This window comes from Erpetoichthys calabaricus, chromosome 2 (genome assembly GCF_900747795.2).
Source record: "Erpetoichthys calabaricus chromosome 2, fErpCal1.3, whole genome shotgun sequence".
NCBI lineage: Eukaryota > Metazoa > Chordata > Cladistia > Polypteriformes > Polypteridae > Erpetoichthys > Erpetoichthys calabaricus.
The window spans coordinates 209,822,687-209,848,134 of NC_041395.2; the positions used below are offsets into that span (position 1 = coordinate 209,822,687).

A 25,448-nucleotide genomic window follows, 5' to 3' on the forward strand; every position below is an offset into this window, starting at 1 on the left:
GGAAAGCTTTTGGCACACTTTATGTACTCCCAGCTCATAAAACAACGACAAGCAACAAGCAGAACATGCAGCTCGCCAGCAGCACCAAGCCAGCAGATGATACAACTGCTTCTCCGTAGCGTGCGTTCAGCCCCCCCTACAACACGAGCGGCAGAGACACGAACTGGCAAAAGGACAGCTGCTGTACAGGCTTTTAAATGATCAATGCGCAGTGCGACAAACATATCAGGCAGCTCGCCAACAGCAGCAGCAGCAGAAAGACAGCAGCATGCTCCTTAGCATGCATTCAGCCCTTCACAACGCAAGCAGTTTTATACGTCCCGCGAGAATGAGATTTAACCAAACCCTGAGCCGGAAATAGAGGACAAGTATTGTTTTTACAAATGTTTTAAAGTAAAAGTGAAAATAATGCATATGTAACAATTCCCATGAAAATAACAATCTCCTTTAAATTGTATATCCGGTAAACCAAAACCGGGGGTGGGCGAGCAAAGCGAGTAGGGGGCAGAGCCCCCTAGTAATTTAAAAAATTCAGGACCAATAGTACATAGATAGTCAGAAAAAGTGAAACAGCGAAAAAGAATTACCTCAAGTAGTATATTTAAGATACAAGACAGGCCAAAGATCAGACAAGTTGTGCTCTGACCAAGTACATTAGTATACCCAAACCTTTAGTGGCTTTTTTACTTATTTACAAGTAACATGGCGATTCTTTAGTCTCATTAAGGCCTTGGGGTGATAATGTATTGCACTTATTTTTATTTTATTATAAGTTTCAACCCCTAATAGAGGGTATAACTATTTGCAACACTGAATACTTGTAATACTTGTAATCCTGACCCACCTTAAATCCCTTCGCACCTCTCCATCAGCGTCTTTTGTTTTGTAAATGTGTCAATCAGCACAAGCAGCAAACAGCCTACTGTCCCATCCCCCACCTTGACGGAGCTCAGCTCCCAGCTCAAGCCAAGGCTCCTTATCTGCTTGTAAGATCTGGAGTTGTATAGGGTAAATACAGTATATTGTTATTTGGAATACATGCATTTCATGTGTGTTCTGTGTCTACAAATATCTGGGTAAGTGCAGGATGAAAAGAAATGCTGAACACATACTTAAAGCAGAAACTTTTTAAATGTTATACTAATAATGACATGAAGTGTATAATGTGTGAAAACTTTAGTCCAAATATCAAATAAACACATGTGCTTTTATTCAAGAATATAACCAAAGAAAAAAAGCATTTGATTTACATGTGGCTGTCAATAAGTTAAAAACTCAGGCTCAAATGTCAATTGACAGGGAGTTTACACATATTCTTGAATGGTGCAGAGGTAAGAAGGTCCTAGGTTCGAGACTGAGCGCTTCACGTTTTAAGTAGTGAGCTGCTATTATTATTATTATTATTTCTACAATATAATAAAACATACATTTGATTTGAGTCTGTAACACCTGGTTTAAATTTTGGCTACTTGTAAAAGTTAGCTCGTTTTTTTATAACTATTATTTTATACTAAATTATGATTATTTTGTAATTTTTCCTGTTGTTTTTGTTTGTTTATGATTGTTTAATGATTTGTAGTACCACAATGCTTGGTACTGAAGAATGTACAGTTTGTCATGAAATGCATAAGCTATTTTACTTTGTGGTTTGCTTCTCCACTAGCTCCAGAATGTCTGAAATCCCCGAAGCATTGTTTTATCTTTTGTGTGGCTATCTCCTTCTGGCTCATGATTGACCACCTCCAGATATACACCATATGAAGTGAACTTCTCCTGTTCACTTCAGTTTTTACCTGAAAATTTAAAAACAAAGAATAAATTAAGTACTTTAAGCTATATGATTGGCAATTTAATTGTTGGTGTATATAATTTGTTCAGTATTTTTGTGTTTTGTTTTAATATTAGTAGTAAGCTGATCTTCTGTCTATGGTATCATCCTTATTGTATTTGGGAGTCATTTTTTTTTTTTTCTTCAAAAAAGTGTCAGTTATTGTGTTTACTTATTAATCAGTCATTAAAAACTACAGAAAAAGAAAATTCCTTTCTCTTTGAGGAAAAAAAAATACCTTTTTGCTCATCCTTTAAGAGTTTCTTACAGTAATTAAATCTTGTTCTTGACATTCTCTTTTCTATTACATGTTGTACCAGATGAAAACTCAACAGAAGTACATTTGGAGCAAACGGGAATTCACTGATGAGGGGCATCCTCTCATTGAAGTGATAGATCAGGTAAGCTGAAATAATATTTTCACTGCACTTCCTACAAACATTATCTACTGTATGTTCAAGTCTCTGAGTGTTTAAATCTTGGACATTTTCCAAGCATTAAATACTGTATATTTGTGATGGTGGAAGAAGGTGGTTGTCATGTAGAGGTGCAACAGGTAAAAACTTCTCTGTCTTCAAGTGCATCCTACATTGGTTCCATATTCTAAGAGAGTGAAGGGCAATTGGATTATTAGTGTACTGACAGTAATTTGTATTAACTGGGGTACAGGAAAAGGAATATAAAGAAGTACTGCAATATTTTATTTCTATAGCAGACCAGGTTTTTGTATATTTGCTACCCATTAATAAAACTGAAAGCTAGGTAGTGCCATATACTCCTTTTTGCTTTTGGTCATTGCAGAGTCTTCCTTTAGATGTGTGGATGTTTCAGATTCCAAATAAATGAGGTTATGATTCAGTTTGATCTCTTAAAAAATGATTTGTTAATATATATGGGGATGCTTTGAAATAGGCAGAGAAGCTTGGGAAGAATGGTGATCTTAACAATGTTGATACTCCCTGCTAATGTAAGATGGAGGGTAAACCATCTAATCACGTCTTGTTTATTTTTTTCCATTCACACAGCAAAATTTTTTTTAAAAAGATCTTTATATTTATTTGTGGTATTTACCATTAGATATTTAAACTAATCTGCTAAGATAAATGGGAATATGCCCAGTCTGATACTGTATGCTAGAGAATTCACTGGAAAAAGCACACTTTTTTCAAATCGATTTTGAGTCCAGATATCTTTTGAAAATCTGCTAATGCTTTTAGGACTGCTGGCATGGAATTTTGTGGGTCAGATATATACAGTACTATATCAGTTGCATATAGTGATATTTTCTGTTCAAGTCTTTCTCTGAAAATCCCCTTTATCTCTGTTGCATTTCAAAAGTATACAGCCAATGGTTCAACAGCAGTTGCAAAGAGCAGTGGTGACAGGGGAGATCCTTGCCGAGAACCACATTCTAGTTTGAAGTAGTCTGAAATAATATTAATATAAATGGAAGCTTCTGTACTAGAAATTTCATCCATGTAAATATGTTTGAGCCGAAACCAAATTTGTGCAATGTGCTGAATAGGTAGGCCCATTCAACCATATCAAATGCTTTTTGTACATCTAAAGATAATACGATCTCTGGGGTGTTGGATTTAATGGGTGAATATATTAAACAAATGTTGACGGTTAGAAGTTCAGTGTCTTCCACTTAATAAATCCGGTTTAATTTTGTGATATTACAGAAGGAAGCACTTTCTCGATCCTTCTGGCTAGAACTTTGGAGAGTATCTTAATGTCATTATTCAGAAGAGAGATTGGTTTGTATGATACACATTGTAGAAAGTCTTTTTTTTCCTAGGAAAGATGGTAATTAATGCTGGGCGAAAAGTTAGAGGTAGAATTTTGTTATCTTTAGCTTCTGTGAATGTTGCTAATAATAATGGAGCTAATTTATTTGACTTTTTTTTTATATAAAATTCCACTGAGTAGCCATCAGGGTCTTCTTCTTTCCCACTTTGAAGTCAGTTTATAGCATCTAGTACTTCTGAAAGTGTCAGAGATTTATCCAGTTCCACAGCAATAAGAGTATCTCGCTGCAGTATCTTCTTTAAACTGAGTAGAATATAAGGACTTATATTACTCTCTAAACATGTAAGTTGTATTTATTTGGTCAGTAATTTTATTTCTGTCTGTGTTGGTAATTGCTATTATTACATTGCAGACTTCCTGCTTGTGGATTTGTTGGGGTAAGATCTTATTGGGCTTCTCTCCATGTTCATAATAATGATGTCGCAATTTAAAGATAAGCTGTTACATCTTTAGTATTCAAGAGGTTCAATTCTGATTGCAAAACCTGTCTTTTCCTATAAAGTGCTTCAATTGGAGACCTGGCATATTCTAGATCTATTCTGTTAATTTCACTGATTAACTCAGACGCCTTCTTGGTTTCCAATTTATTTTTGTGAAAAAGATATGAAATAAGCTGTCCTTTTAAAAATGTCTTCAGATTTTACCAGAGAATACTTTCTGAGACCTTTAAGGACACATTGTTCTCAAGAAAATAATCAATTTGCTTAGATAAGAATTCTGTATAGTTCTCATCAGTTAATGACGGGGTTAAGACACCAGCTACGAGTTGAGTGAGTAGGACTCAGTAATTCAAGGTCCATTATCAGAGGGGCTTGGTAAGAGATAGCAAGAGCATCAAATTTTCAAGATTTGATAGTGGGCAAAAAATTGTCAATGAGGAAATAATCAATTCTTGAGTAACAATGATGTATGGATAAGAAGAAGGAGTATGCTCTTAGGTTAGGATTTAAAAACCTCCAAGGCTCTGAAAGTTATGATCTATTACAAATTGTGTGATTATTTTTACAGTATCGGATGTTATTGCCACTGTAGCCAAGGATCTGTTCATGTCTTGATTTAAAACACGATTAAAGTTTCTGCCCATTATAATTTTGTGAGTGTCCACATTAGGGATAGAGGCAAATACATTTTAGATTAAATCTCTATCATTAGGTGCATAGATATTAATCAAAATCATTTTAGTGTTAGATAAATTGCCCATCACCATGACATATCGCCCTTCAGGATCTGATATTACATCTGACTCTACAAATGGAATAGTCCTGTGTGTTGATTCCCACACCATTCATTTTCTTTGTATAGCTGGAGTGAAAAATTTGGCCTTACCAATCACTATGAAACTGAAACTGGTCCTTGCTTTGTAAGTGAGTCACCTGTAAAAATACTGTCTTGGCATTTAGACATGTTAAGTGAGAGAGTACTTTCTTTCTCTTTAATTCATGACTGAGACCCTTGACAGCTGGCAGAGTTCACTATTTGGTCATAGGCACATTGTTTCTGAACTTTTGTTGAAATTTGTAGCCTTAGGTTAAGGTAGTATATTGTTACATATGATAGCTTTGACATAGATTTCATATTATTGCCAGGTGATATAGTTATGGAGCCTATTGTTATGTTGGCACTTCCGTTTATTGGTGTAGAAAGGATAAATAAGAAATAGCATTGTTCTCTTTGTCTCTGCCCCCTCCCCTCCAGATAGAAGAAATTTCAATATAATAATTATAGTTTAACAAAAAGTCAATAGTTGGTTACTTTGTGGTAGCCAGAGTGTACAAATAATTAATGGAAAAAATTTCAATATGATAACTGAAGCTTACACGAAAACAAAAAAAAATTTATAGCTATTAATTTTTGGTACCCAATTTGCCAAAATGTAGCCAAAAGCCATGAGTAGGGATGCACCGATACCACTTTTTTGGAAAACGAGTACGAGTACTTGCATTTCAGTACTCGCCAATACCGAGTACTTAATAAAAACATGATTTACATTTACAGGTAACAGCTTTAGTCATATAATTTAACAAAAAAAACAAGGGACTAGTTTGGAATTAAGAACATTTATTTAAAATGAAAAGCATGTTGTATGCAACATATTACAGAATAAATAATTATAAAAAAAAATTTAAACAGTGACAGTGCAACTCAAGTATTTTTTTCAGTTTGTTGTAAACTCTGCCGCTTTGGACAACACAAGGGGCATTAATAAACATCTTTGCTATTTAGTGCACAATATTTGAATAAACTAACAACATCCACCAACATAGAACTGTGGCAGTCAGTGCAACTGAGGTAGGTATTAACATCAAGTCTAAGACGACTCACTTAATGGAGCCTATTTAGAAAAAGTGAGTGGCAGGTTTTTTTTTAAGAAAAGTAGCTTTTCTGCATTATCAGCAGTCAGCCTGTTTCTGTTTTCATCTATAATGTGTGACACTGAGCTAAAAAGCCTTTCACTTTCCACACTGCTACATGGGGCTGAGAGGTATTTCTGGGCCATTTTAGCCAAAGTGGGGAACCTGATTTTGTTGACACCCCAGTACTTCAGAGGACTGTCTTCACGAGGGCTTGGGGCCTCTCCGAGGTATGTGTCGAGCTCAATGGCAGCACCTGCTGCCAGCGGCTGTGCTGCCTGGGGCTGCTCCTTAGCGATTTCTTCAAATACAGTGTCCAGACTGCTGCTAGTGCTGGCCTGGGCCTTTAGGAACAGTTTATCAGGAGGTTCTGCAGCTTCTGCCCGACTCCCCTCTGCCTCAGCTCTGGACATCATCTGCAGCTCCTGCTTCAGGTGTAGCTTGGCCTCCGGAGCAGTGTTGTTGGAGAAGAAGCGATCTTTATACCTGAACAAAATTCATGAATGTATTAATATGTGTAAAAATAGGACTGATTTTAGTTTCCCCTAAACCACTGTCACAAATGCCAGCCATTTGGCTTTCTGGTAGTAATAAGGGAAATATATTTCATATTATATATATTGCATACATTTGTATTTGTGTATTTTAGTTACAAAAATATAATATAATATTTCAGATGGAAATTAATCTTACATTTAGTACTGTAGTTTATCATTGAATACCTATAGCACACAGACTTTACCTTGGGTCAAGTATGGTGGAGATGAAGTACAGTGGGTTGGTCTCAGCGTCACTGAAGCGCTTCTTGACAGCTGCCAGTAAGGTTGCTTTCATTGTCTTGACGCCGTGGTCCTCGTCTGTTTCTCTGTTTAGAAGTCTCACTAGCACAGTCACAGCTGGGATGACATCAGAGGCTAGTGCGTCGTAGCTGCTCACTTTTTTAGTTAGTTCCTCAAACGGGGCGAGGATGGCAACAGTCTTCTCCATAAGAGCCCATTGGTGAGCGGTGAGATAGTCAGGGAGTTCATGCTCGGACACATACACCCCCAGCACTCGCTTTTGCTCAATGAGGGACTGGAACATGTAATACGTGCTGTTCCATTGCGTCTGTACGTCCTGCAGCAGTCTCTTTATTGGCTGGTTGAGCTGTCCCTGAATGTCCTCGAGGCGGGAGTAGGCTAAGGCGGAATGTTTAAAATGCCCAACTATTTTCCACCCCACTGCTATAGCATCAGCTATGCTCCTCTGTTCTAATAAGCCCTTGTGAACAGTCAGTTGGAGCGTGTGCGCGACACACGGCAGACTTGGGAGCCCTGCGTCATTCATGGCTTTAATCATGTTTTTGGCATTGTCACGAAGCACAACATGTACTGATGTTTTAGGTATACCCCTTGTCTGGAGCATTTCCTCAAACACATGCGCTATAGCCTGGCTGGTGTGCAAGCCGCGGAATTGTTTCGCATGTAATATAGCTCGTTGCGGCGTGAAACTCTCGTCTGTCCACTGGGAGGTTAGGCTAATTAGCGACACGGGGCTAACACTGCTTGTCCAAATATCCATGGTGAAACTAAACGCAGAGGAGGCTTGCAGTAGGCTGTGGATATGTTTTTTCACGGAGTCGTGTAGTTTAGGCAGCTCCGTGTCAGTCATGTAGCGGCGGCTTGGGACATCATATCTGGGCTCCAGAACATGGAGGAGATACAGGAATCCCACATTTTCTACCTCCGAGAGTGGCTGGTCACTCAATGCAATGTGCTCGATAATTGCCTGTGTTATTTTCACAGCACGTGGATTGTCTCTGGACATTTTCTCTCGTCTTGCAAGAGTTTGCTGCAGCGTGGGTTGTGTTGGTTTAGAAGCGTGGGTAAACTCTTTGTACTCGTTGTCGTGTTGGGATTTTAGGTGCTTGATTAAATTACTTGTGTTAAATGCGCTACCTTTTGAGCCTCCTCTGGACAATTTCGCTGAGCACAATTTGCAGTCCGCCTTTGTTTTGTCGTCTTCATTCACTTTGAAATAGTTCCACACGGCTGACATGTCTCGCCTCGCCTTCTCCCCGCTCTGAGCTGCAGCCGGGGCCTGGGGGCGGGCACTCGGCGCCTGTGATTAACCCCTTACACGCCGGTCAAACATAGACATTTCTCAGACCGTGGTATCGGTCCCCGGTATCGGGGGACTTTTAACGAGTATGAGTACTTTAAAAAATGTGGTATCGAGGCCGATACCAGATACCGGTATCGGTGCATCCCTAGCCATGAGTAGCTAAAATGTACGTATAATTAATGAAAGAGATATCAGTTGTCATGGGTGGCCGGGGCTCCTGCCTGGCTGGGACACCTCTGCCTTTGTAGGACTGGGGGAGCAAGTGTGGACAGAGCATCACCTTCCCCGGAATGCTAGATGGCAGCCCCCCGGATGGCAGCGATACCTCTGACTCCCGCAGGGTTTCATGGGAATTGGAGTTTGTTGCAGGTCTGTTGGGATCCGAGGGTGTCGCCAGGATGTGCTGCAACTGTCTGTGACCCTGTGTGGGTGGTTCTTCCGCCACACCCGGAAGTGGGTCAACGAGCACCTGGAGCACTTCCGGGTGACCTATATAAGGGACCATCAGACACTACTCCGGGAGTCAGAGTTGGGAGTACGGAGACAAAGCTTGCCATGGAAGAGTTAGAGAGAAGAAAAAGTATTGTGTCTGCTTAGTGCTTGTTGGGACTGTGTTGTGCCTGTGGGAAACGGGGAAGGCGTTACCCACGGGCGAAGAAAAATAAAAACTTCTGTTTTTATTAGTGTGCCGGGTCAAGTGCTGGTATAGCGCCTTTTGTTACACTGTGTAATAATTGAAGTTTAAAAAAAAGGAAAGGTATGTCCAAAAAGGAAATAAAATATAATATATAGTTAAAGTAAATGTCACATTACAAATGGTTCAGATTGCAAGCTTCAAGTAGAACCTTCTTTGCCTTGCCAGAACAGTATAACTCATTATCGTGTGTTTCAAAAGAAGGTCTGGACCAGTCTTCTTAGTTCTTTATCTGTTTCATTCGGAGAGCTTCTCCTCTTTCAATCTAAGAAGAGACAGTTTTCTTTGGCCAGTAGTTTGTTGAAATGGACAATTAGGCTTTTCAGTTTGAAGGGGGTTGCGTTCCAGAGCCACCCACGAAATAAGAAAATCTGCGAAGTAGAAACCATATGTTTATATGGTTATTTTTATATTGTCATGCTTGGGTCACAGATTTGCTCAGAAACACAGGAGGTTGTAGAGAGACAGGAACGTTATTCAAACACTGCAAACAAACATTTGTCTCTTTTTCAGAAGTTTAAACTGTGCTCCATGACAAGACAGAGATGACAGTTCCATCTCACAATTTAAAGAATGCAAACATATCTTCCTCTTCAAAGGAGTGCGCGTCAGGAGCATATAATGTCACATAGATAGAGAAAAGCAAACAAATCAATAGGGCTGTTTGGCTTTTAAGTATGCGAAGCACCGCGGCACAAAGCTGTTGAAGGCGGCAGCTCACACCCCCTCCGTCAGGAGCAGAGAGAGAGAGAGACAGAGTTTGTTTTTCAATCAAAAATCAATACATGCCCTTCGAGCTTTTAAGTATGCGAAGCACCGTGCAGCATGTCGTTTCAGGAAGCAGCTGCACAAAAGATAGCAACGTGAAGATAATCTTTCAGCATTTTTAGACGAGCGTCCGTATCGTCTAGGTGTGCGAACAGCCCCCCTGCTCAATCCCCCTACGTCAGGATCAGAGAAAGTCAGCGCAAGAGAGAGAGAAAAGTAAGCTGGGTAGTTTCTCAGCCATCTGCCAATAGCGTCCCATGTATGAAATCAACTGGGCAAACCAACTGAGGAAGCATGTACCAGAAATTAAAAGACCCATTGTCCTCAGAAATCCGCGAACCAGCAAAAAATCCGCGCTATATATTTAAATATGCTTACATATAAAATCCACGATGGAGTGAAGCCGCGAAAGGCGACGCACGATATAGCGAGGGATCACTGTATATGGTAGACTGCTGAGATCTTGATGTCCAATTTAAAGTCCTCTCTATTTATTTTAGAGTACAGTTCAGCTGTGAATTTTGCTGGGTTTGGACTTTCCTGTTTTTTAGAAATACCTTCAATTCTGATGTTGTTCCTTCTATACCATCCAGTGCAACCAGTTTGTCAGCGAACACTTTGCCTTCTGATTTTGCAGCCATTACCTTTTCATCCACGGCAGAAGCCGATTGTTCAACTATTTCAATATGAGTCGTAAACGTTTGCTTAACATCTTCAAGCTGAGGAGCAAGTACTTTAATTGTACTCTCAAACTTACACTTATTTTCATGTATTTTGTCATCAGTTTTTCTCAGCATTTCTGTAGATGTTGTAGTTAACTTAGTACTTAAACATATCCCCAGGTCAACTAAACATATCTCCAGGTCAATTATATCCTGAAGCTGTTTCTCGTTTTTCTCGGTTAGGACCCCTATTTCTTTATTTCCCTATTATCCTTATTTATGTCTTGCTTTATATCATTTATATTCCCCCTCAGTGAGGCGATCTTTACCTTCAGCTTGGACAGTGTATTTTGATCTTCCCTGATCTCTGTAGATGGAGTTGCGAGTCCCGTGGGAGATGATGCGGCAGACTTGTGGGGACTATTAGTGGAAGTTGACAGTCCTCCTGGAATCAATGAATACTCCTTGCTCTCCTCACTCACAGTTTCGCTCACACTCACGCTCTCGGCTTGAGCCCATCCATTCCAGGTCCGTCTCTTGGAGGCCACTCCATGAACTTGAGGCCAGTTTAGACTTTAATGGAGCTTTTGCTGCCTTATCCTTTTGCTTCTGAGCCCTTTGCTTACTGATCGTGCTTATTTGTAATTGTACATAATATAATTAAATCCTCTTGGGATGAGTAAATACAGGATATCTCGGAATGATAATAAAACAAGGGTAAAGATAACACGTCCTTCTCCTACAGTGGACAAGATCAACTTCTTTTCCATACTTAAACCTGTTCTATTAGAAGGTTGATAATGTTACTAAATAAGGGTATCTGGTTGCATCTAACTATGTAGAAGGAGGCATGTAAGTACATATTGTTTACCACTATTAATTTGTCGATGTAAAGGTTGTCATGAAGCCTTTTAAACACTTGCCCAATAAAATACAAAAAATGTATCTTGCGCCCCAGATTTCAGGATACATTGCTAGGCAGACAGTAATTTCCATAGGCATTTACTTTTCCTCTCACCCTTAGAAAAACACTGATACAAACCCATCTGGAATCTGGAACAAAAGAGGCTAGAACTTTTAACAGTTGTCTACATCTCTTTACTGATTCTAAATAAGTCATTACAAGAATGAGTATCATCAGTTTGCAAAGGGTTCTTGTTCAATTATTCATTAGCCTAATTTCAATAAGGAAAATAGCCTGTGGTAATGTCATTTACTGGCTTGATTATTTCAGAATAGATTTGTCAAGTCTTTTAAAATCTCTAGATAAAACTAAAAATGACATACATTCTTTGAAGTTCTATGTCTTTTGATCAGCTCTTTTAAAACATGCTCATTATCAGGGTTTGCTCATACTCTGTCTTGAGACAGTATAGCAATGATATGACAAATTGAGGTTGTCTCAAAAGACAATTTGAAATACATTTCTATTGTTTCGTCTAAACTTTTTGACAAAGCTATTTAATCATCATGTAAGGCTAGTGGCTCTTTCAAATTAATGTCACCTATAGTTATTCCTTGGGGAATATTTTAATTTCCCTTTATCCAAATGATAGAAACGTGCTGTCTTGGGCGTATCTATCTTTTACATTTCTTACTAGTAACAGCCAGAGTTAACTCATGTGATTTGGGATTGGAATAGGGCTGGGCGATATGGACCAAAAGTCATATCTCGATATTTTTAGCTGAATGGTGATATACGGTATATATCTCATTATTTTTTCTTCCCATAAAGTAATCACAAAAAGACAGTTCTGAGTCAAAGCCACATGTCTCAAATGTCACAAAGGCACTTTTATTAAAATACAGCTGTAGATGTACATGAGTAATGGCATAAAAATATACTATCAGCATATATTAAATAATGCTTCTTGAATAAAATGATGTTCTTTTCCTGCATAACAAAAGACTCATAGCTGTGCAATTACGAAAATGTAAACAGAAAAGATACAGAGCAAAAATAACAAAAGGCTGACATGCTCTTTAAAAACTGTGTTTCCACTTTCTTTACCAAAGTGCTTCCTCTTGTGTGTAGTCCTGTACAAACATCTAGGACTTTGTGCAAATAACAAATAATGTTAAATCCGGCAAAACAAAACAAGTAACAAGTTTCTTACACAGAGAAATGGCCCGGGTGATGTGAGCATCATCCATACCATGTCCTGTAACACACAAAATAAAAACTTTTAAAATCACTTTCATTTTTATGTAAAGAGGTAGATCACTCAAAGGCAAATTAACATCCATCTTTGTTTAGTAGGGATGTATAAGATTTAACTACGTGTTTAAACTGTGCTGTGTAATGTGTGACCTACAAATGGTTTTAGTTAAACCATTTTGGTAAAATCACCAGCATATGAGTGAAACAGATGTATATTTTTAGACCTTTTCAATCTCAAACACTTCTGAATTTAAATGCATCCCTATCTCTTCTTAAGCGGAATGGTGGCTCTGGTGGTAAGGATTTGCTAGCAGTTGCTGGTTCGAATCCTGCAACTGCCGGAACACTTCTTTAGGTACATGAGGAAGTCCCTTAACTGCAATTGCTTGCTCCTTGGTATGATGTTAACCTGCATTCGGCCCAGCAAGTGGCCCTCCAACTTGCAAGGACAACTTGGGGGTTGGTGGCAGAATTCGCACTCCAGCCGCCATAAAAACCTTCGTGGTGCAGAGGCATCACCCATTGCGCATCATGTGTGATGGGTGCAGCCATGCACTGTACACAGCACACACTCCCCTTCCCTTTCTCTTTTCAGCTGGGACTCTTATTCAGTTCCACAATCCTCAGTCTAACACACGCATGCACATATTCCAATAGGGCTGATAATTTATGTAACAAAGTTTCAGTTTCATAAGTGGTAGCTGTATAAGCTTTAACATTTCAAATAGATTATCTTGTGGTCAATAGACATATTTAGCTCTGTAAGTGTTTAGGGCAGGCAAAGGGCAAAAAAAAGCTACAAATGTCAATAAAACTCACCATTACGTTATAAGTTAGACCCTCTTTGCTTGGAGGACTGTTAGACTCGTTGACTTGACGTTGAATCCCTGTGTGTGTTAGTAGCATAGAGGAAACAACGTCAAGAATGGCATCAACATCGAGCGAGTGAAGCAAATGTGCAAGTGGATGACATTTTGTGTATATTTTATTATTTTCAATTGGACTCTGACTTGTTGGACTATGATTTGGTGCAAGTGACCTGGAGATCGAGATTTGAAACAAAGTGAGATACTGGCATCAGCTGATCAATCCCCAGCTGATGCGCCCAGCCGCTTCAAGATCTCTAAGGGCTCATTTATACTTCACGCTCAGAACGCAGGTCCTCAGAAATTAACGCGACGCATGCGCAAGTTGCAGAACCAGCAAAAAGTCGGGGGGCACAGTGTGCTAAAAGTTGGAATGTGACGTCAGAGTCTCTGTTTACTATCTACATGTGACAGAAAGCCACTTTATGAATCCTACGAGATCGGTGTGCGCGCTTTGATATTTGATAAATGGTTCGATGTGGTGAAGCAAAATGCCGACATACAAATGTATTCGTGGTGCTTATATATTCAAGAGTTGCATATTTCCAATTGTAATGACACGACACGTTTTAAAATTCTCACATACCGTCTTCTGTGCAATCTTTTCTTCTAGGGCTTCTTCTGCTCCTGACGACAGCGAATCGCCAGCAATAGATCGCCACACTGAGCACATTAAAAGTATGATATTCCAACTCTCTAAATCTAAGGACTCTAAATGTGCATACTTGATATCACTTTCATGATGAAAAGCATTAAAGTATGTATATTACATTTTACAGATAAATCTCGTTTACATAATGAATACTATTAATAATTACACACATGGGATGACACAGTGGCGGAGCGTTAGCGCTGTTGTCTTGCAGGGAGTCACGTTGCTGATATTCCCTGCCTGAAGTTTACACGTTTTCCTGCTGGGTTTCCTCAGTGTGCTCCAGTTTCCTTCCAAAGATATGCAGATTTGGGGATTTGGTGCAGCTAAAATGATGCTAGTGTATGTGTGTGCTTGTATTCACCTTGCGATGAGCCGAGGCATCGTCCAGGGATTGTTTCTCACTCGTGCCCAATACTTGCTGGAATGGACACATCCCTGGATTTAATCAATGAACATCCTTTTCAGAGATATTGCGGTAAGGTGTCATCGGAATTTAATGGGTGTTCTAGGCAATTCACAACACAGAGAAGCCAAACATGTTCTCACCGTGATAATATCTCGCACTGCCACCTGGTGGATTCCTCCAGATTTACGTAAAGTACGCACGCAAGTATAAACACTTCAACGGTTGCGTAGCAGGAGCGTCCACTGCAGCATGCGTCGCGTCGCGTGAAGTATAACTCCAGCCTAACACGCAGCGACAGCACACTGCATGCAGCTGCAAATGTTTTATGTTGATTTATGTGAGAAACTATTGCTTTGTATGCTTTTTAGAAACCTAAGGTTTTTGGAAAAATATTCAGCCCTGGGAGAAAAGGTGAAAAAAATCATATAATAAGCAACTGCTTTAGTAATGTTGCCCCACTTCTCATTTTTTCTCTCATAAAGCACAGCATGGATTATATGAGTTTTGTAACGTGGTTAGTTTCGGGGCAGAAGGCTGGGAAGGCTTCCTGGTCTGGGCTGCAGCACACATTTTCACACACTCTTCATACTGCACTTTATGGCGCTGTTGTAAACGGTGGAAAAGATTAGTAGCACTCAAAGCTTTTGTCGGGACTTGTTTTCTGCATTCTGTACAGAATATATTATTCTGCTGCTCATCTGACACTTTGAGCCCGAACCATCTCCAACCATCTCCAAATAATTGAGCCATTGTTTTTCTTTTTAACAATCAGCTCTCTGATAGCTTCCTTCGTGTCTTTATCCATCTCCATCCTGTCGCTGCCTTCAGGAATTACCGAGAGAAGTGGTGGGGGGTGGGTGCGTTATGTTCAGAGAGGGATAGAGGTGGGACAGGGTGAAGTTGTGAGAGAGACAAACAGGGAGAAGAGAAAGGCAAACTAGTGGCTGTACGAGAATAATTTTGACGCAACATAGACTTGATATAAACAATATTGTCTCATCCTATATATCGTATAAAAATATGTCGATATTTTTTAAAAACTCGATATAACAACTAAAATATTTATTTATATAGCACATTTTGATACAAATGATGAAGAAAGAGGAAAAAAAAGACAAAATATAAGAATAAAATTAGGCAATACTAATTAACATAGAATAAATGTAAGGTCTGATGGCCAAGGAGGACAGAAAAAAAAAAAAAAAAAAAAAAACTCCAGACAGCTGGAGAAAAAAAAACAAAATCTGCAGGGGTTCCAGACCACAAGACTGCCCAGCTCCCTGTAGGCATTGTTGTTGTGATCAAAAAAATATTAGGAGTATGGTGAGAAAATTGTGAGAAATGGTGCAAAAGCACCGAAAGAAAAGAGAGTAGTATATATGTGCAGCATAAAGGAGACAAGGTAGAGAGATGTGAGCATTCTTAGTAGGAATAGTGGGAAGACAGAAGTTTTTCAGGCAGGGGAGAAGATATAGTTGTGCTGGGCCTGATGTTTGTGTGTCTAAAAATGAGCAGGCAGTGGGTTGGAGATGAAGAGGTTGAATTTAGTTTTAAGATGATTTTTGGTAAATGACTGATAAATACAGTGCATCTGGAAAGTATTCACAACACATCACTTTTTCCACATTTTGTTATGTTACAGCCTTATTCCACAATGGATTAAATTCATTTTTTTCCTCAGAATTCTACACACAACACCCCATAATGACAACGTGAAAAAAGTTTACTTGAGGTTTTTGCAAATTTATTAAAAATAAAAAAACAGAAATCACATGTACATAAGTATTCACAGCCTTTGCTCAATACTTTGTTGATGCACCTTAGATAGATAGATAGATAGATAGATAGATAGATAGATAGATAGATAGATAGATAGATAGATAGATAGATAGATAGATAGATAGATAGATAGATAGATAGATAGATACTTTATTAATCCCAATGGGAAATTCACATTCTTCAGCAGCAGCATACTGATACAATAAATAATATTAAATTAAAGAATGATAATAATGCAGGTGAAAAAACAGACAATAACTATGTATAATGTTAAATATTAACGTTTACCCCGCCGGGTGGAATTAAAGAGTCGCATAGTTTGGGGGAGGAACGATCTCCTCAATCTGTCAGTGGAGCAGGACAGTGACAGCAGTCTGTCGCTGAAGCTGCTCTTCTGTCTGGAGATGATACTATTTAGTGGATGCAGTGGATTCTCCATAATTGATAGGAGCCTGCTGAGCGCCCTTCGCTCTGCCACAGATGTTAAACTGTCCAGCTCCATGCCAACAATAGAGCCTGCCTTCCTCACCAGTTTGTCCAGGCGTGAGGCGTCTTTCCTCTTAATGCTGCCTCCCCAGCACACCACTGCGTAGAAGAGGGCGCTCGCCACAACTGTTTGATAGAACATCTGCAGCATCTTATTGCAGATGTTGAAGGAAGCCAGCCTTCTAAGGAAGTATAACCGGCTCTGTCCTTTCTTGCACAGCGCATCAGTATTGGCAGTCCAGTCTAATTTATCATCCAGCTGCACTCCCAGATATTTATAGGTCTGCACCATCTGCACACAGTCACCTTTGATGATCACTGGGTCTATGAGGGGTCTGGGCCTCCTAAAATCCACCACCAGCTCCTTGGTTTTGCTGGTGTTCAGGTGTAGGTGGTTTGAGTCGCACCATTTAACAAAGTCATTGATTAGGTCCCTATACTCCTCCTCCAGCCCATTCCTGATACAGCCCACGATAGCAGTGTCATCAGCGAACTTTTGCACATGGCAGGACTCCGAGTTGTATTGGAAGTCCGATGTATATAGGCTGAACAGGACCGGAGAAAGTACAGTCCCCTGTGGCGCTCCTGTGTTGCTGACCACAATGTCAGACGTGCAGTTCCCAAGACGCACATACTGAGGTCTGTCTTTAAGATAGTCCACGATCCATGCCACTAGGTATGAATCTAATCCCATCTCTGTCAGCTTGTCCCTAAGGAGCAGAGGTTGGATTGTGTTGAAGGTGCTAGAGAAGTCTAGAAACATAATTCTTACAGCACCACTGCCTCTGTCCAAGTGAGAGAGGGATCGGTGTAGCATATAGATGATGGCATCCTCCGCTCCCACCTTCTCCTGATATGCAAACTGCAGAGGGTCAAGGGCGTATTGAACCTGTGGCCTAAGGTGGTGAAGCAGCAGCCTCTCCATGGTCTTCATCACATGTGATGTCAGAGCAACAGGCCGAAAGTCATTCAGCTCACTAGGACGTGATACCTTTGGGACTGGGGTGATACAAGATGTTTTCCAAAGCCTCGGGACTCTCCCCTGTTCCAGGCTCAGGTTGAAGATGCACTGTAGAGGACCCCCCAGCTCCGATGCACAGACCTTCAGCAGTCGTGGCGATACTCCATCTGGACCCGCTGCTTTGCTGGCACGAAGTCTCCTCAGCTCTCTGCTCACTTGCGCTGTTGTAATTATGGGTGGGGATGTCTTTCCTATGCTGGTATCAGCAGAAGGATGTGTGGAGGGTGCGATACTCCGAGGTGAGAGTGAGAGTGGGTTAGGGTGGTCAAACCTGTTAAAGAAGTTGTTCATTTGGTTTGCTCTCTTCATGTCTCTCTCAATGGTGGTACCCCGCTTCGAGCTGCAGCCAGTGATGATCTTCATCCCATCCCACACTTCCTTCATGCTGTTATTCTGCAACTTCTGCTCCAGCTTTCTCCTGTACTGCTCCTTCGCCGCCCTGAGCTGGACTCGGAGTTCCTTCTGCACGCGCTTGAGCTCATGCTGATCACCGCCTTTAAAAGCCCTTTTTTTCTGGTTCAAAAGGCCCTTGATGTCACTTGTAATCCATGGCTTGTTGTTAGCATAGCAGCGTACTGTTCTTACTGGAACTACAATGTCCATACAGAAGTTGATGTAGTCAGTAGTGCAGTCAACAACTTCCTCAATGTTCTCACTATGAGATCCCTGCAGGATATCCCAGTCTGTAGTTCCAAAACATTCTTTCAGAGTATTCTCAGCCTCCGGGGTCCACTTCCTGAATGATCGTGTGGTTACAGGTAGGACTCTAACTTTTGGTTTATAGTGAGGCTGAAGCAGAACCAGGTTATGATCTGCTTTCCCAAGCACAGGCAGCGGGGTGGCGCTGTATGCGTCTTTAACGTTTGCATACAGTAAATCAATAGTCTTATTTCCCCGGGTGTTACAGTCCACATACTGGGAGAATGCAGGTAATGTTTTGTCCAGCGTCACATGGTTAAAGTCTCCAGCGATTGGCACAAGTGCCTCAGGGTGCTGCGTTTGTAACTTAGCAACAGCGGAATGGATGATGTCACTCGCTGACTCCACGTCGGCCCGAGGAGGGATGTAAACGATAACAGCAATGACGTGTCCAAACTCTCTGGGCAAGTAGTAGGGACGTAAACTTACGACCAACAGTTCGATATCCCTGCAGCAAGTGGAGATTTTGACGTTAACATGTCCAGAGTGACACCACCGTGTATTAACATAGAGAGCGAGTCCTCCTCCTTTGTGCTTCCCACAGGTACTTGCATCTCTGTCCGCTCTAACTGTGCTAAACCCGGGTAGCTCCACGTTGGCATCTGGCATGGTGTTATTTAGCCAGGATTCGCAAAAACACAACAAACTGCATTCTCTGTAGGTCCTGACATTTTTCACCAGCGCAGCCAGTTCGTCGATCTTATTTGAGATTGAGTTCACATTCCCCAGAATCACAGAAGGCACCGAAGGCTTGAAACGGCACTTTCTCGCAAGCTGCTTCTTTTTTAGCTTAGTGCCGGCTCTGCTGCCACGATACCGCCTTCTTACCTCATCGGGTAAATATGGAACCACACCAGCACTGGCATTTGTTCTCAGCGCCTGAAGTTGAGTACTTGAATAGGCGAGTCTTGGCGTGTAAAAATCCATGCCCATGTTGTAAAAGTAAGTGTGTCCAGGGAACGAATCCACATAAAATAAAGTAATAGGAGTGATCAATAAATAAAAATAGAAAAATAAAAGTAGAAAAGTACACATACATCCCTTTTTGAATATGATGCCACAAGCTTGGCACACCTATCCTTGGCCAGTTTCGCCCATTCCTCTTTGCAGCGCCTATCAAGCTCCATCAGGTTGGATGGGAAGCGTCGGTGCACAGCCATTTTAAGATCTCTCCAGAGATGTTCAATCAGATTCAAGTCTGGGCTCTGGCTGGGCCACTCAAGGACATTCACAGAGTTGTCCTGAAGCCACTCCTTTGATATCTTGGCTGTGTGCTTAGGGTCGTTGTCCTGCTGAAAGATGAACCGTTGCCCCAGTCTGAGGTCAAGAGCGCTCTGGAGCAGGTTTTCATCCAGGATGTCTCTGTACATTGCTGCAGTCATCTTTCCCTTTATCCTGACTTGTCTCCCAGTCCCTGCCGCTGAAAAACATCCCCACAGCATGATGCTGCCACCAACATGCTTCACTGTAGGGATGGTACAGGCCTGGTGCCTGGTTTCCTCCAAACGTGACGCCTGGCATTCACACCAAAGAGTTCAATCTTTGTCTCATCAGACCAGAGAATTTTCTTTCTCATGGTCTGAGAGTCCTTCAGTTGCCTTTTGGTAAACTCCAGGTGGGCTGCCATGTGCCTTTTACTAAGGAGTGGCTTCCGCCTGGCCACTCTATCATACAGGCCTGATTGGTGGATTGCTGCAGAGATGGTTGTCATTCTGGAAGGTTCTCCTCTCTCCACAGAGGACCTCTGGAGCTCTGACAGAGTGACCATCGGGTTCTTGGTCACCTCCCTGACTAAGGCCCTTCCCCCCCCGATCGCTCAGTTTAGATGGCCGGCCAGCTCTAGGAAGAGTCCTGGTGGTTTCGAACTTCTTCCACTTACGGATGATGGAGGCCACTGTGCTCATTGGGACCTTCAAAGCAGCAGAAATTTTTTTGTAACCTTCCCCAGATTTGTGCCTCGAGACAATCCTGTCTCAGAGGTCTACAGACAATTCCTTACTTTGACTTCATGCTTGGTTTGTGCTCTGACATGAACTGTCAACTGTGGGACCTTATATAGATAGGTGTGTGCCTTTCCAAATCATGTCCAATCAACTGAACTTACCACAGGTGGACTCCAATTAAGCTGCAGAAACATCTCAAGGATGATCAGGGGAAACAGGATGCACCTGAGCTCAATTTCAAGCTTCATGGCAAAGGCTGTGAATACTTATGTACATGTGCTTTCTCAATTTTTTTATTTTTAATAAATTTGCAAAAACCTCAAGTAAACTTTTTTCACGTTGTCATTATGGGGTGTTGTGTGTAGAATTCTGAGGAAAAAAATGAATTTAATCCATTTTGGAATAAGGCTGTAACATAACAAAATGTGGAAAAAGTGATGCGCTGTGAATACTTTCCGGATGCACTGTATATGATAGGCATATGCTCCAATGGTTGTCCAAAGTGATGAAGAGAAAGATACCTATTAGGAAAGTGGATGGAGGTAATGTTTGGGTTCCGCATGTGAGGGCTGGGTGGAGGTTATGAATGGGTGGTGACTAAAATTAGCATGTTGAAGATCGTGCTGATGGATATGAGGGAGTCCTTGAGTGCTTAGGGTTTAGTACCAGGTATGTTTAAGGTTAAGGGGATTCTTGAATTTGCCTGCTTGCAACATAAGGTTTAACATGGAGTAAAATATGTTGGTGGAATATGGAGATGTAAAGAGCTCAAAAGACTATTTGTTGGTAAGTAGAATTGATTGGACATGGTGAAAAATTTAAGGTTTATCACTGGAGAATGTTGTATATCATTTGATTGTAGGAGATATTTTAGTTAGAGACATGAAGAAAAGTAAGAGGTAGTCTGTACCAATGGTTAAGATCCGGAAGTTGAAGGAAGAGAGAGAGTATGAGAAGTAAATTTGCTGAAACATTGGTAGCAAGAGCGAGTGAGGTTTCAGATTGGCAAGTAACAAGCAATGAAAAATGTCAGGTTGAAAACAACAAAAGCCTGCAGTTTGACAAAGGCTACAATAGAAATGGTAATTACATAAAAGGGAGGATACTATAAGGAGTGGCAAAAAACAAAGGGAGAAGGTGACAAAGCCATGTGAAATTTTAGAAGAGCAGTTGTGAGAATGCATGAAATTAAGAGATGGGAGTTTGCAAATGAGCTGCAGAGTGAGTAAGAAAAGAGAAATGTTTTCAGAATTGCAAAGCAGAGTGTAGAAGAAATGTATGATGAATTAGGTGTGAATTGCTAGAAAAACACTGAATGAAACATTGTATTTGATAATTAATGGATCACTTTGGTATTTTTAAAATCAAATTTATTTCTATGCAATCATGGTGTATATTATTTTTGCACAAAGTGAAGTGTTTTCTATACATTTTTAAAATATCTTGTCTATTTTTGCAGCTTACTAAGAGGCTTAAAGGGTACACTACTCCATAGGTCACAAGTCACTAATAGAAGGACTGTGGTCTGGGTACAGACCCAGACTCTGTTCTGTCTGGACCCAAACCTGGAACAGACATATCATTGAGTTTTATTTAGTTTTGGCAGAGATTCCATTTTTACCGGCAACTCTTTTTTGACAGTATTTCTACACCACTACTCAATGAAATGGACCTCCTACGTGTCTCTGATTGGCCAGTATGTGTTGCCTTCGTGGGTTCAAGTAGGTTGGGTTTAAGCATGAAGGCTGAGATTGGTCAAGGTGAAGGCAAGAATGTCAGCCAATCACAGGCAGAATAGGGCAGGCCTTCACTGAATAGAGGCGCAGAAAACCTGCATTCCGCGTGAAAACAGCTGACTCACTTGTGACAGCGGCAGTACAGCGAAAGAAAAATAGAAAGGAGTGAGAAGAGAGAAAAGCATCGAAATTGTGAATCAATGTGCCATGGCTTTTGCTAAACAGCAGAAGCTTAATACTGAAAACCGGGCTTTTAATCCAGAATGGACCGAGGTGTTTATGTTCATACTTCTCGTAGGAAGCTCGAAACTGCTGTGTCTCATCTGCTCGGAGATGGTGGCAATGGTTAAAAGTGGGAATGTGAAATGCCACTGTGAAACTAAGCACAAAATTACATTTGAGAAAAGTTACACACTAAATTCGCCAGTTAGGCTACTGAAAATAAGCAATCTTAAAGCCAACTACGATCAGTCAATGAGGATTTTAACACATTCATTTACTGGCCAACAACTCGCTAACGACTGTTCCCTCAGAGTTGCATGGATTTTGGGACGTCACAGAAAACCATTCAGTGATGACAATCTTCACACATGCATGAGGACAGCACTGACACCATTCCAGCCCAGATTTAAAATCCTGGCAGACCAAGCAAGACCTCACTTCTCTCACTGAACAAGAGAAAGTAGGCATTGGGATATGAGGGATAGAAAGAGGGGAAGATACGTTCAGTTATTTAAAGATGGTCAGATTAACTGTGAAACTGGTTAAGCCTGCTCAGTTGTGCACATATTAAAAACTCTTACATATTTTATTTTTGTATAAGGCCAAGTCTTTTTTTTGTTGAAATATTTATGTTGTTATTATGATAGTACTTATTATTTATAATTCTCAGTTCAATGTCAAATTTACCTTGCTTTTACTTTTGTTATTTATATTTTTCTATTTATTTTATTTATTATTGTATGTAGCCCTCCAGAGTTGCCATGAATATAAATATTGTTAAAATGGCATTGAATTATAGCTTTCTTCGTTTGATTTGAGTCATTGACTTCACACAGTGCATATGTTGATACAATGGCAATGCTACTTCAATATACAGTGCATCCGGAAAGTATTCACAGCACATCACTTTTTCCACATTTTGTTATGTTACAGCCTTATTCCAAAATGGATTAAATTCATTTTTTCCTCAGAATTCTACACACAACACCCCATAATGACAATGTGAAAAAAGTTTACTTGAGATTTTTGCAAATTTATTAAAAATAAAAAAATTGAGACAGCACATGTACATAAGTATTCACAGCCTTTGCCATGAAGCTCGAAATTGAGCTCAGGTACATCCTGTTTCCCCTGATCATCCTTGAGATGTTTCTGCAGCTTAATTGGAGTCCACCTGTGGTAAATTCAGTTGGTTGGACATGATTTGGAAAGGCACACACCTGTCTATATAAGGTCTCACAGTTGACAGTTCATGTCAGAGCACAAACCAAGCATGAAGTCAAAGGAATTGTCTGTAGACCTCTGAGACAGGATTGTCTCGAGGCATAAATCTGGGGAAGGTTACAGAAAAATTTCTGCTGCTTTGAAGGTCCCAATGAGCACAGTGGCCTCCATCATCCGTAAGTGGAAGAAGTTCAAAACCACCAGGCCTCTTCCTAGAGCTGGCCGGCCATCTAAACTGAGCGATCGGGGGAGAAGGCACTTAGTCAGGGAGGTGACCAAGAACTCTATGGTCACTCTGTCAGAGCTCCAGAGGTCCTCTGTGGAGAGAGGAGAACCTTGCAGAATGACAACCATCTCTGCAGCAATCCACCAATCAGGCCTGTATGATAGAGTGGCCAGACGGAATCCACTCCTTAGTAAAAGGCACATGGCAGCCTGCCTGGAGTTTGCCAAAAGGCACCTGAAGGACTCTCAGACCATGAGAAAGAAATTTCTCTGGTCTGATGAGACAAAGATTGAACTCTTTGGTGTGAATGCCAGGCGTCACGTTTGAAGGAAACCTGGGGGATGCATGGTGGTGGCAGCATCATGCTGTGGGGATGTTTTTCAGCAGCAGGAACTGGGAGACTAGTCCGGATAAAAGGGAAGGATGACTGCAGCAATGTACAGAGACATCCTGGATGAAAACCTGCTCCAGAGCGCTCTTGACCTCAGACTGGGGCGACGGTTCATCTTTCAGCAGGAATACGACCCTAAGCACACAGCCAAGATATCAAAGGAGTGGCTTCAGGACAACTCTGTGAATGTCTTTGAGTGACCCAGCCAGAGCCCAGACTTGAATCCGATCGAACATCTCTGGAGAGATCTTAAAATGGCTGTGCACCGACACTTCCCACCCAACCTGATGGAGTTTGAGAGGTTCTGCAAAAAGGAATGGGCGAAACTGGCCAAGGATAGGTGTGCCAAGCTTGTGGCATCATATTCAAAAAGACTTGAGGCTGTAATTGCTGCCAAAGGTGCATCGACAAATATTGAGCAAAGGCTGTGAATACTTATGTACATGTGATTTCTCAGTTTTTTTATTTTTAATAAATTTGCAAAAACCTTGAGTAAACTTTTTTCACATTGCCATTATGGGGTGTTGTGTGCAGAATTCTGAGGAAAAAAATGAATTTAATCCATTTTGGAATAAGGCTGTAACATAACAAAATGTGGAAAAATTGATGTGCTGTGAATACTTTCCGGATGCACTGTATATAAATTAATTGTAATGTATAACTAAATTATGATGCAACTTAAACATGATGATGATGTGGACCTGTACATGAGGAAATTTTCTTTATCTGGACCTCCTTAAATCATAATTGAGTACACCAGCCATAGGTAAATGAGAAAGACTTAAAATTTACTGAATACATCCATTTTGAAGCAGTAAAGATTTGAATTTTTGAAAACACGTTTTCCACATTAATGAGGCATCCTCATGATAACAAAAGGAAACTAGAATTATTTTATCAGAGATTTTTGGAAATAATTTTCTTGATGTAAAAATACATTTCCTGATCACTTCTTTGCTCATAGCCACCATTCTGAGTGGAGCTATGAGAACCTAATAGGCCCTACTTTTGCTTTTTCAATTTAGTTTCTGCAGCGGTTATATTCTGCATTGCCTTGCAAGTATAGACAGCTGTGTGCTCAAATAACATAATAGCGAATTGTTGCTGCTAAAGTGACCACCCGCATCATGAAGCTCCCGGGGACCGTTCTGGCCACACTACCACGCTCCCCTCTAAGCCGCGAGTGCAGCGATTATCTATTAAAACTGGCCTTTTCAATTTTGAGCCACTATACCACATCCTTTCCAACCCCACCACGGGAATCACCTTCGCTACAAAATGAACAATCTAGCGTCCGCGCCGCACCCTCACGCTGCATGTGAGCTGCCCACCTTACCCCAGACAGGAGAGGGAGGAAGCACTCCCATTGGGCTGCTGGGCAGAGGGGCGGATGATGTGAGAAATGTCCTCAGGCG

The 25,448-nt window shown here is 40.8% G+C and overlaps 1 protein-coding gene across 3 annotated transcripts in view; it reads left to right on the forward strand.

Moving 5' to 3' along the window:
- The window catches only part of dap3 (death associated protein 3), a 137,942-nt gene that overhangs the window by 73,008 nt on the left and 39,486 nt on the right, over positions 1-25,448 (forward strand). For all 3 annotated transcript variants that reach the window (XM_051923081.1, XM_051923083.1, XM_051923082.1), the window contains exon 8: positions 2,149-2,229. In XM_051923081.1, the coding sequence (XP_051779041.1) occupies positions 2,149-2,229 (81 nt within the window). The remainder of the gene's footprint in view (positions 1-2,148; positions 2,230-25,448) is intronic.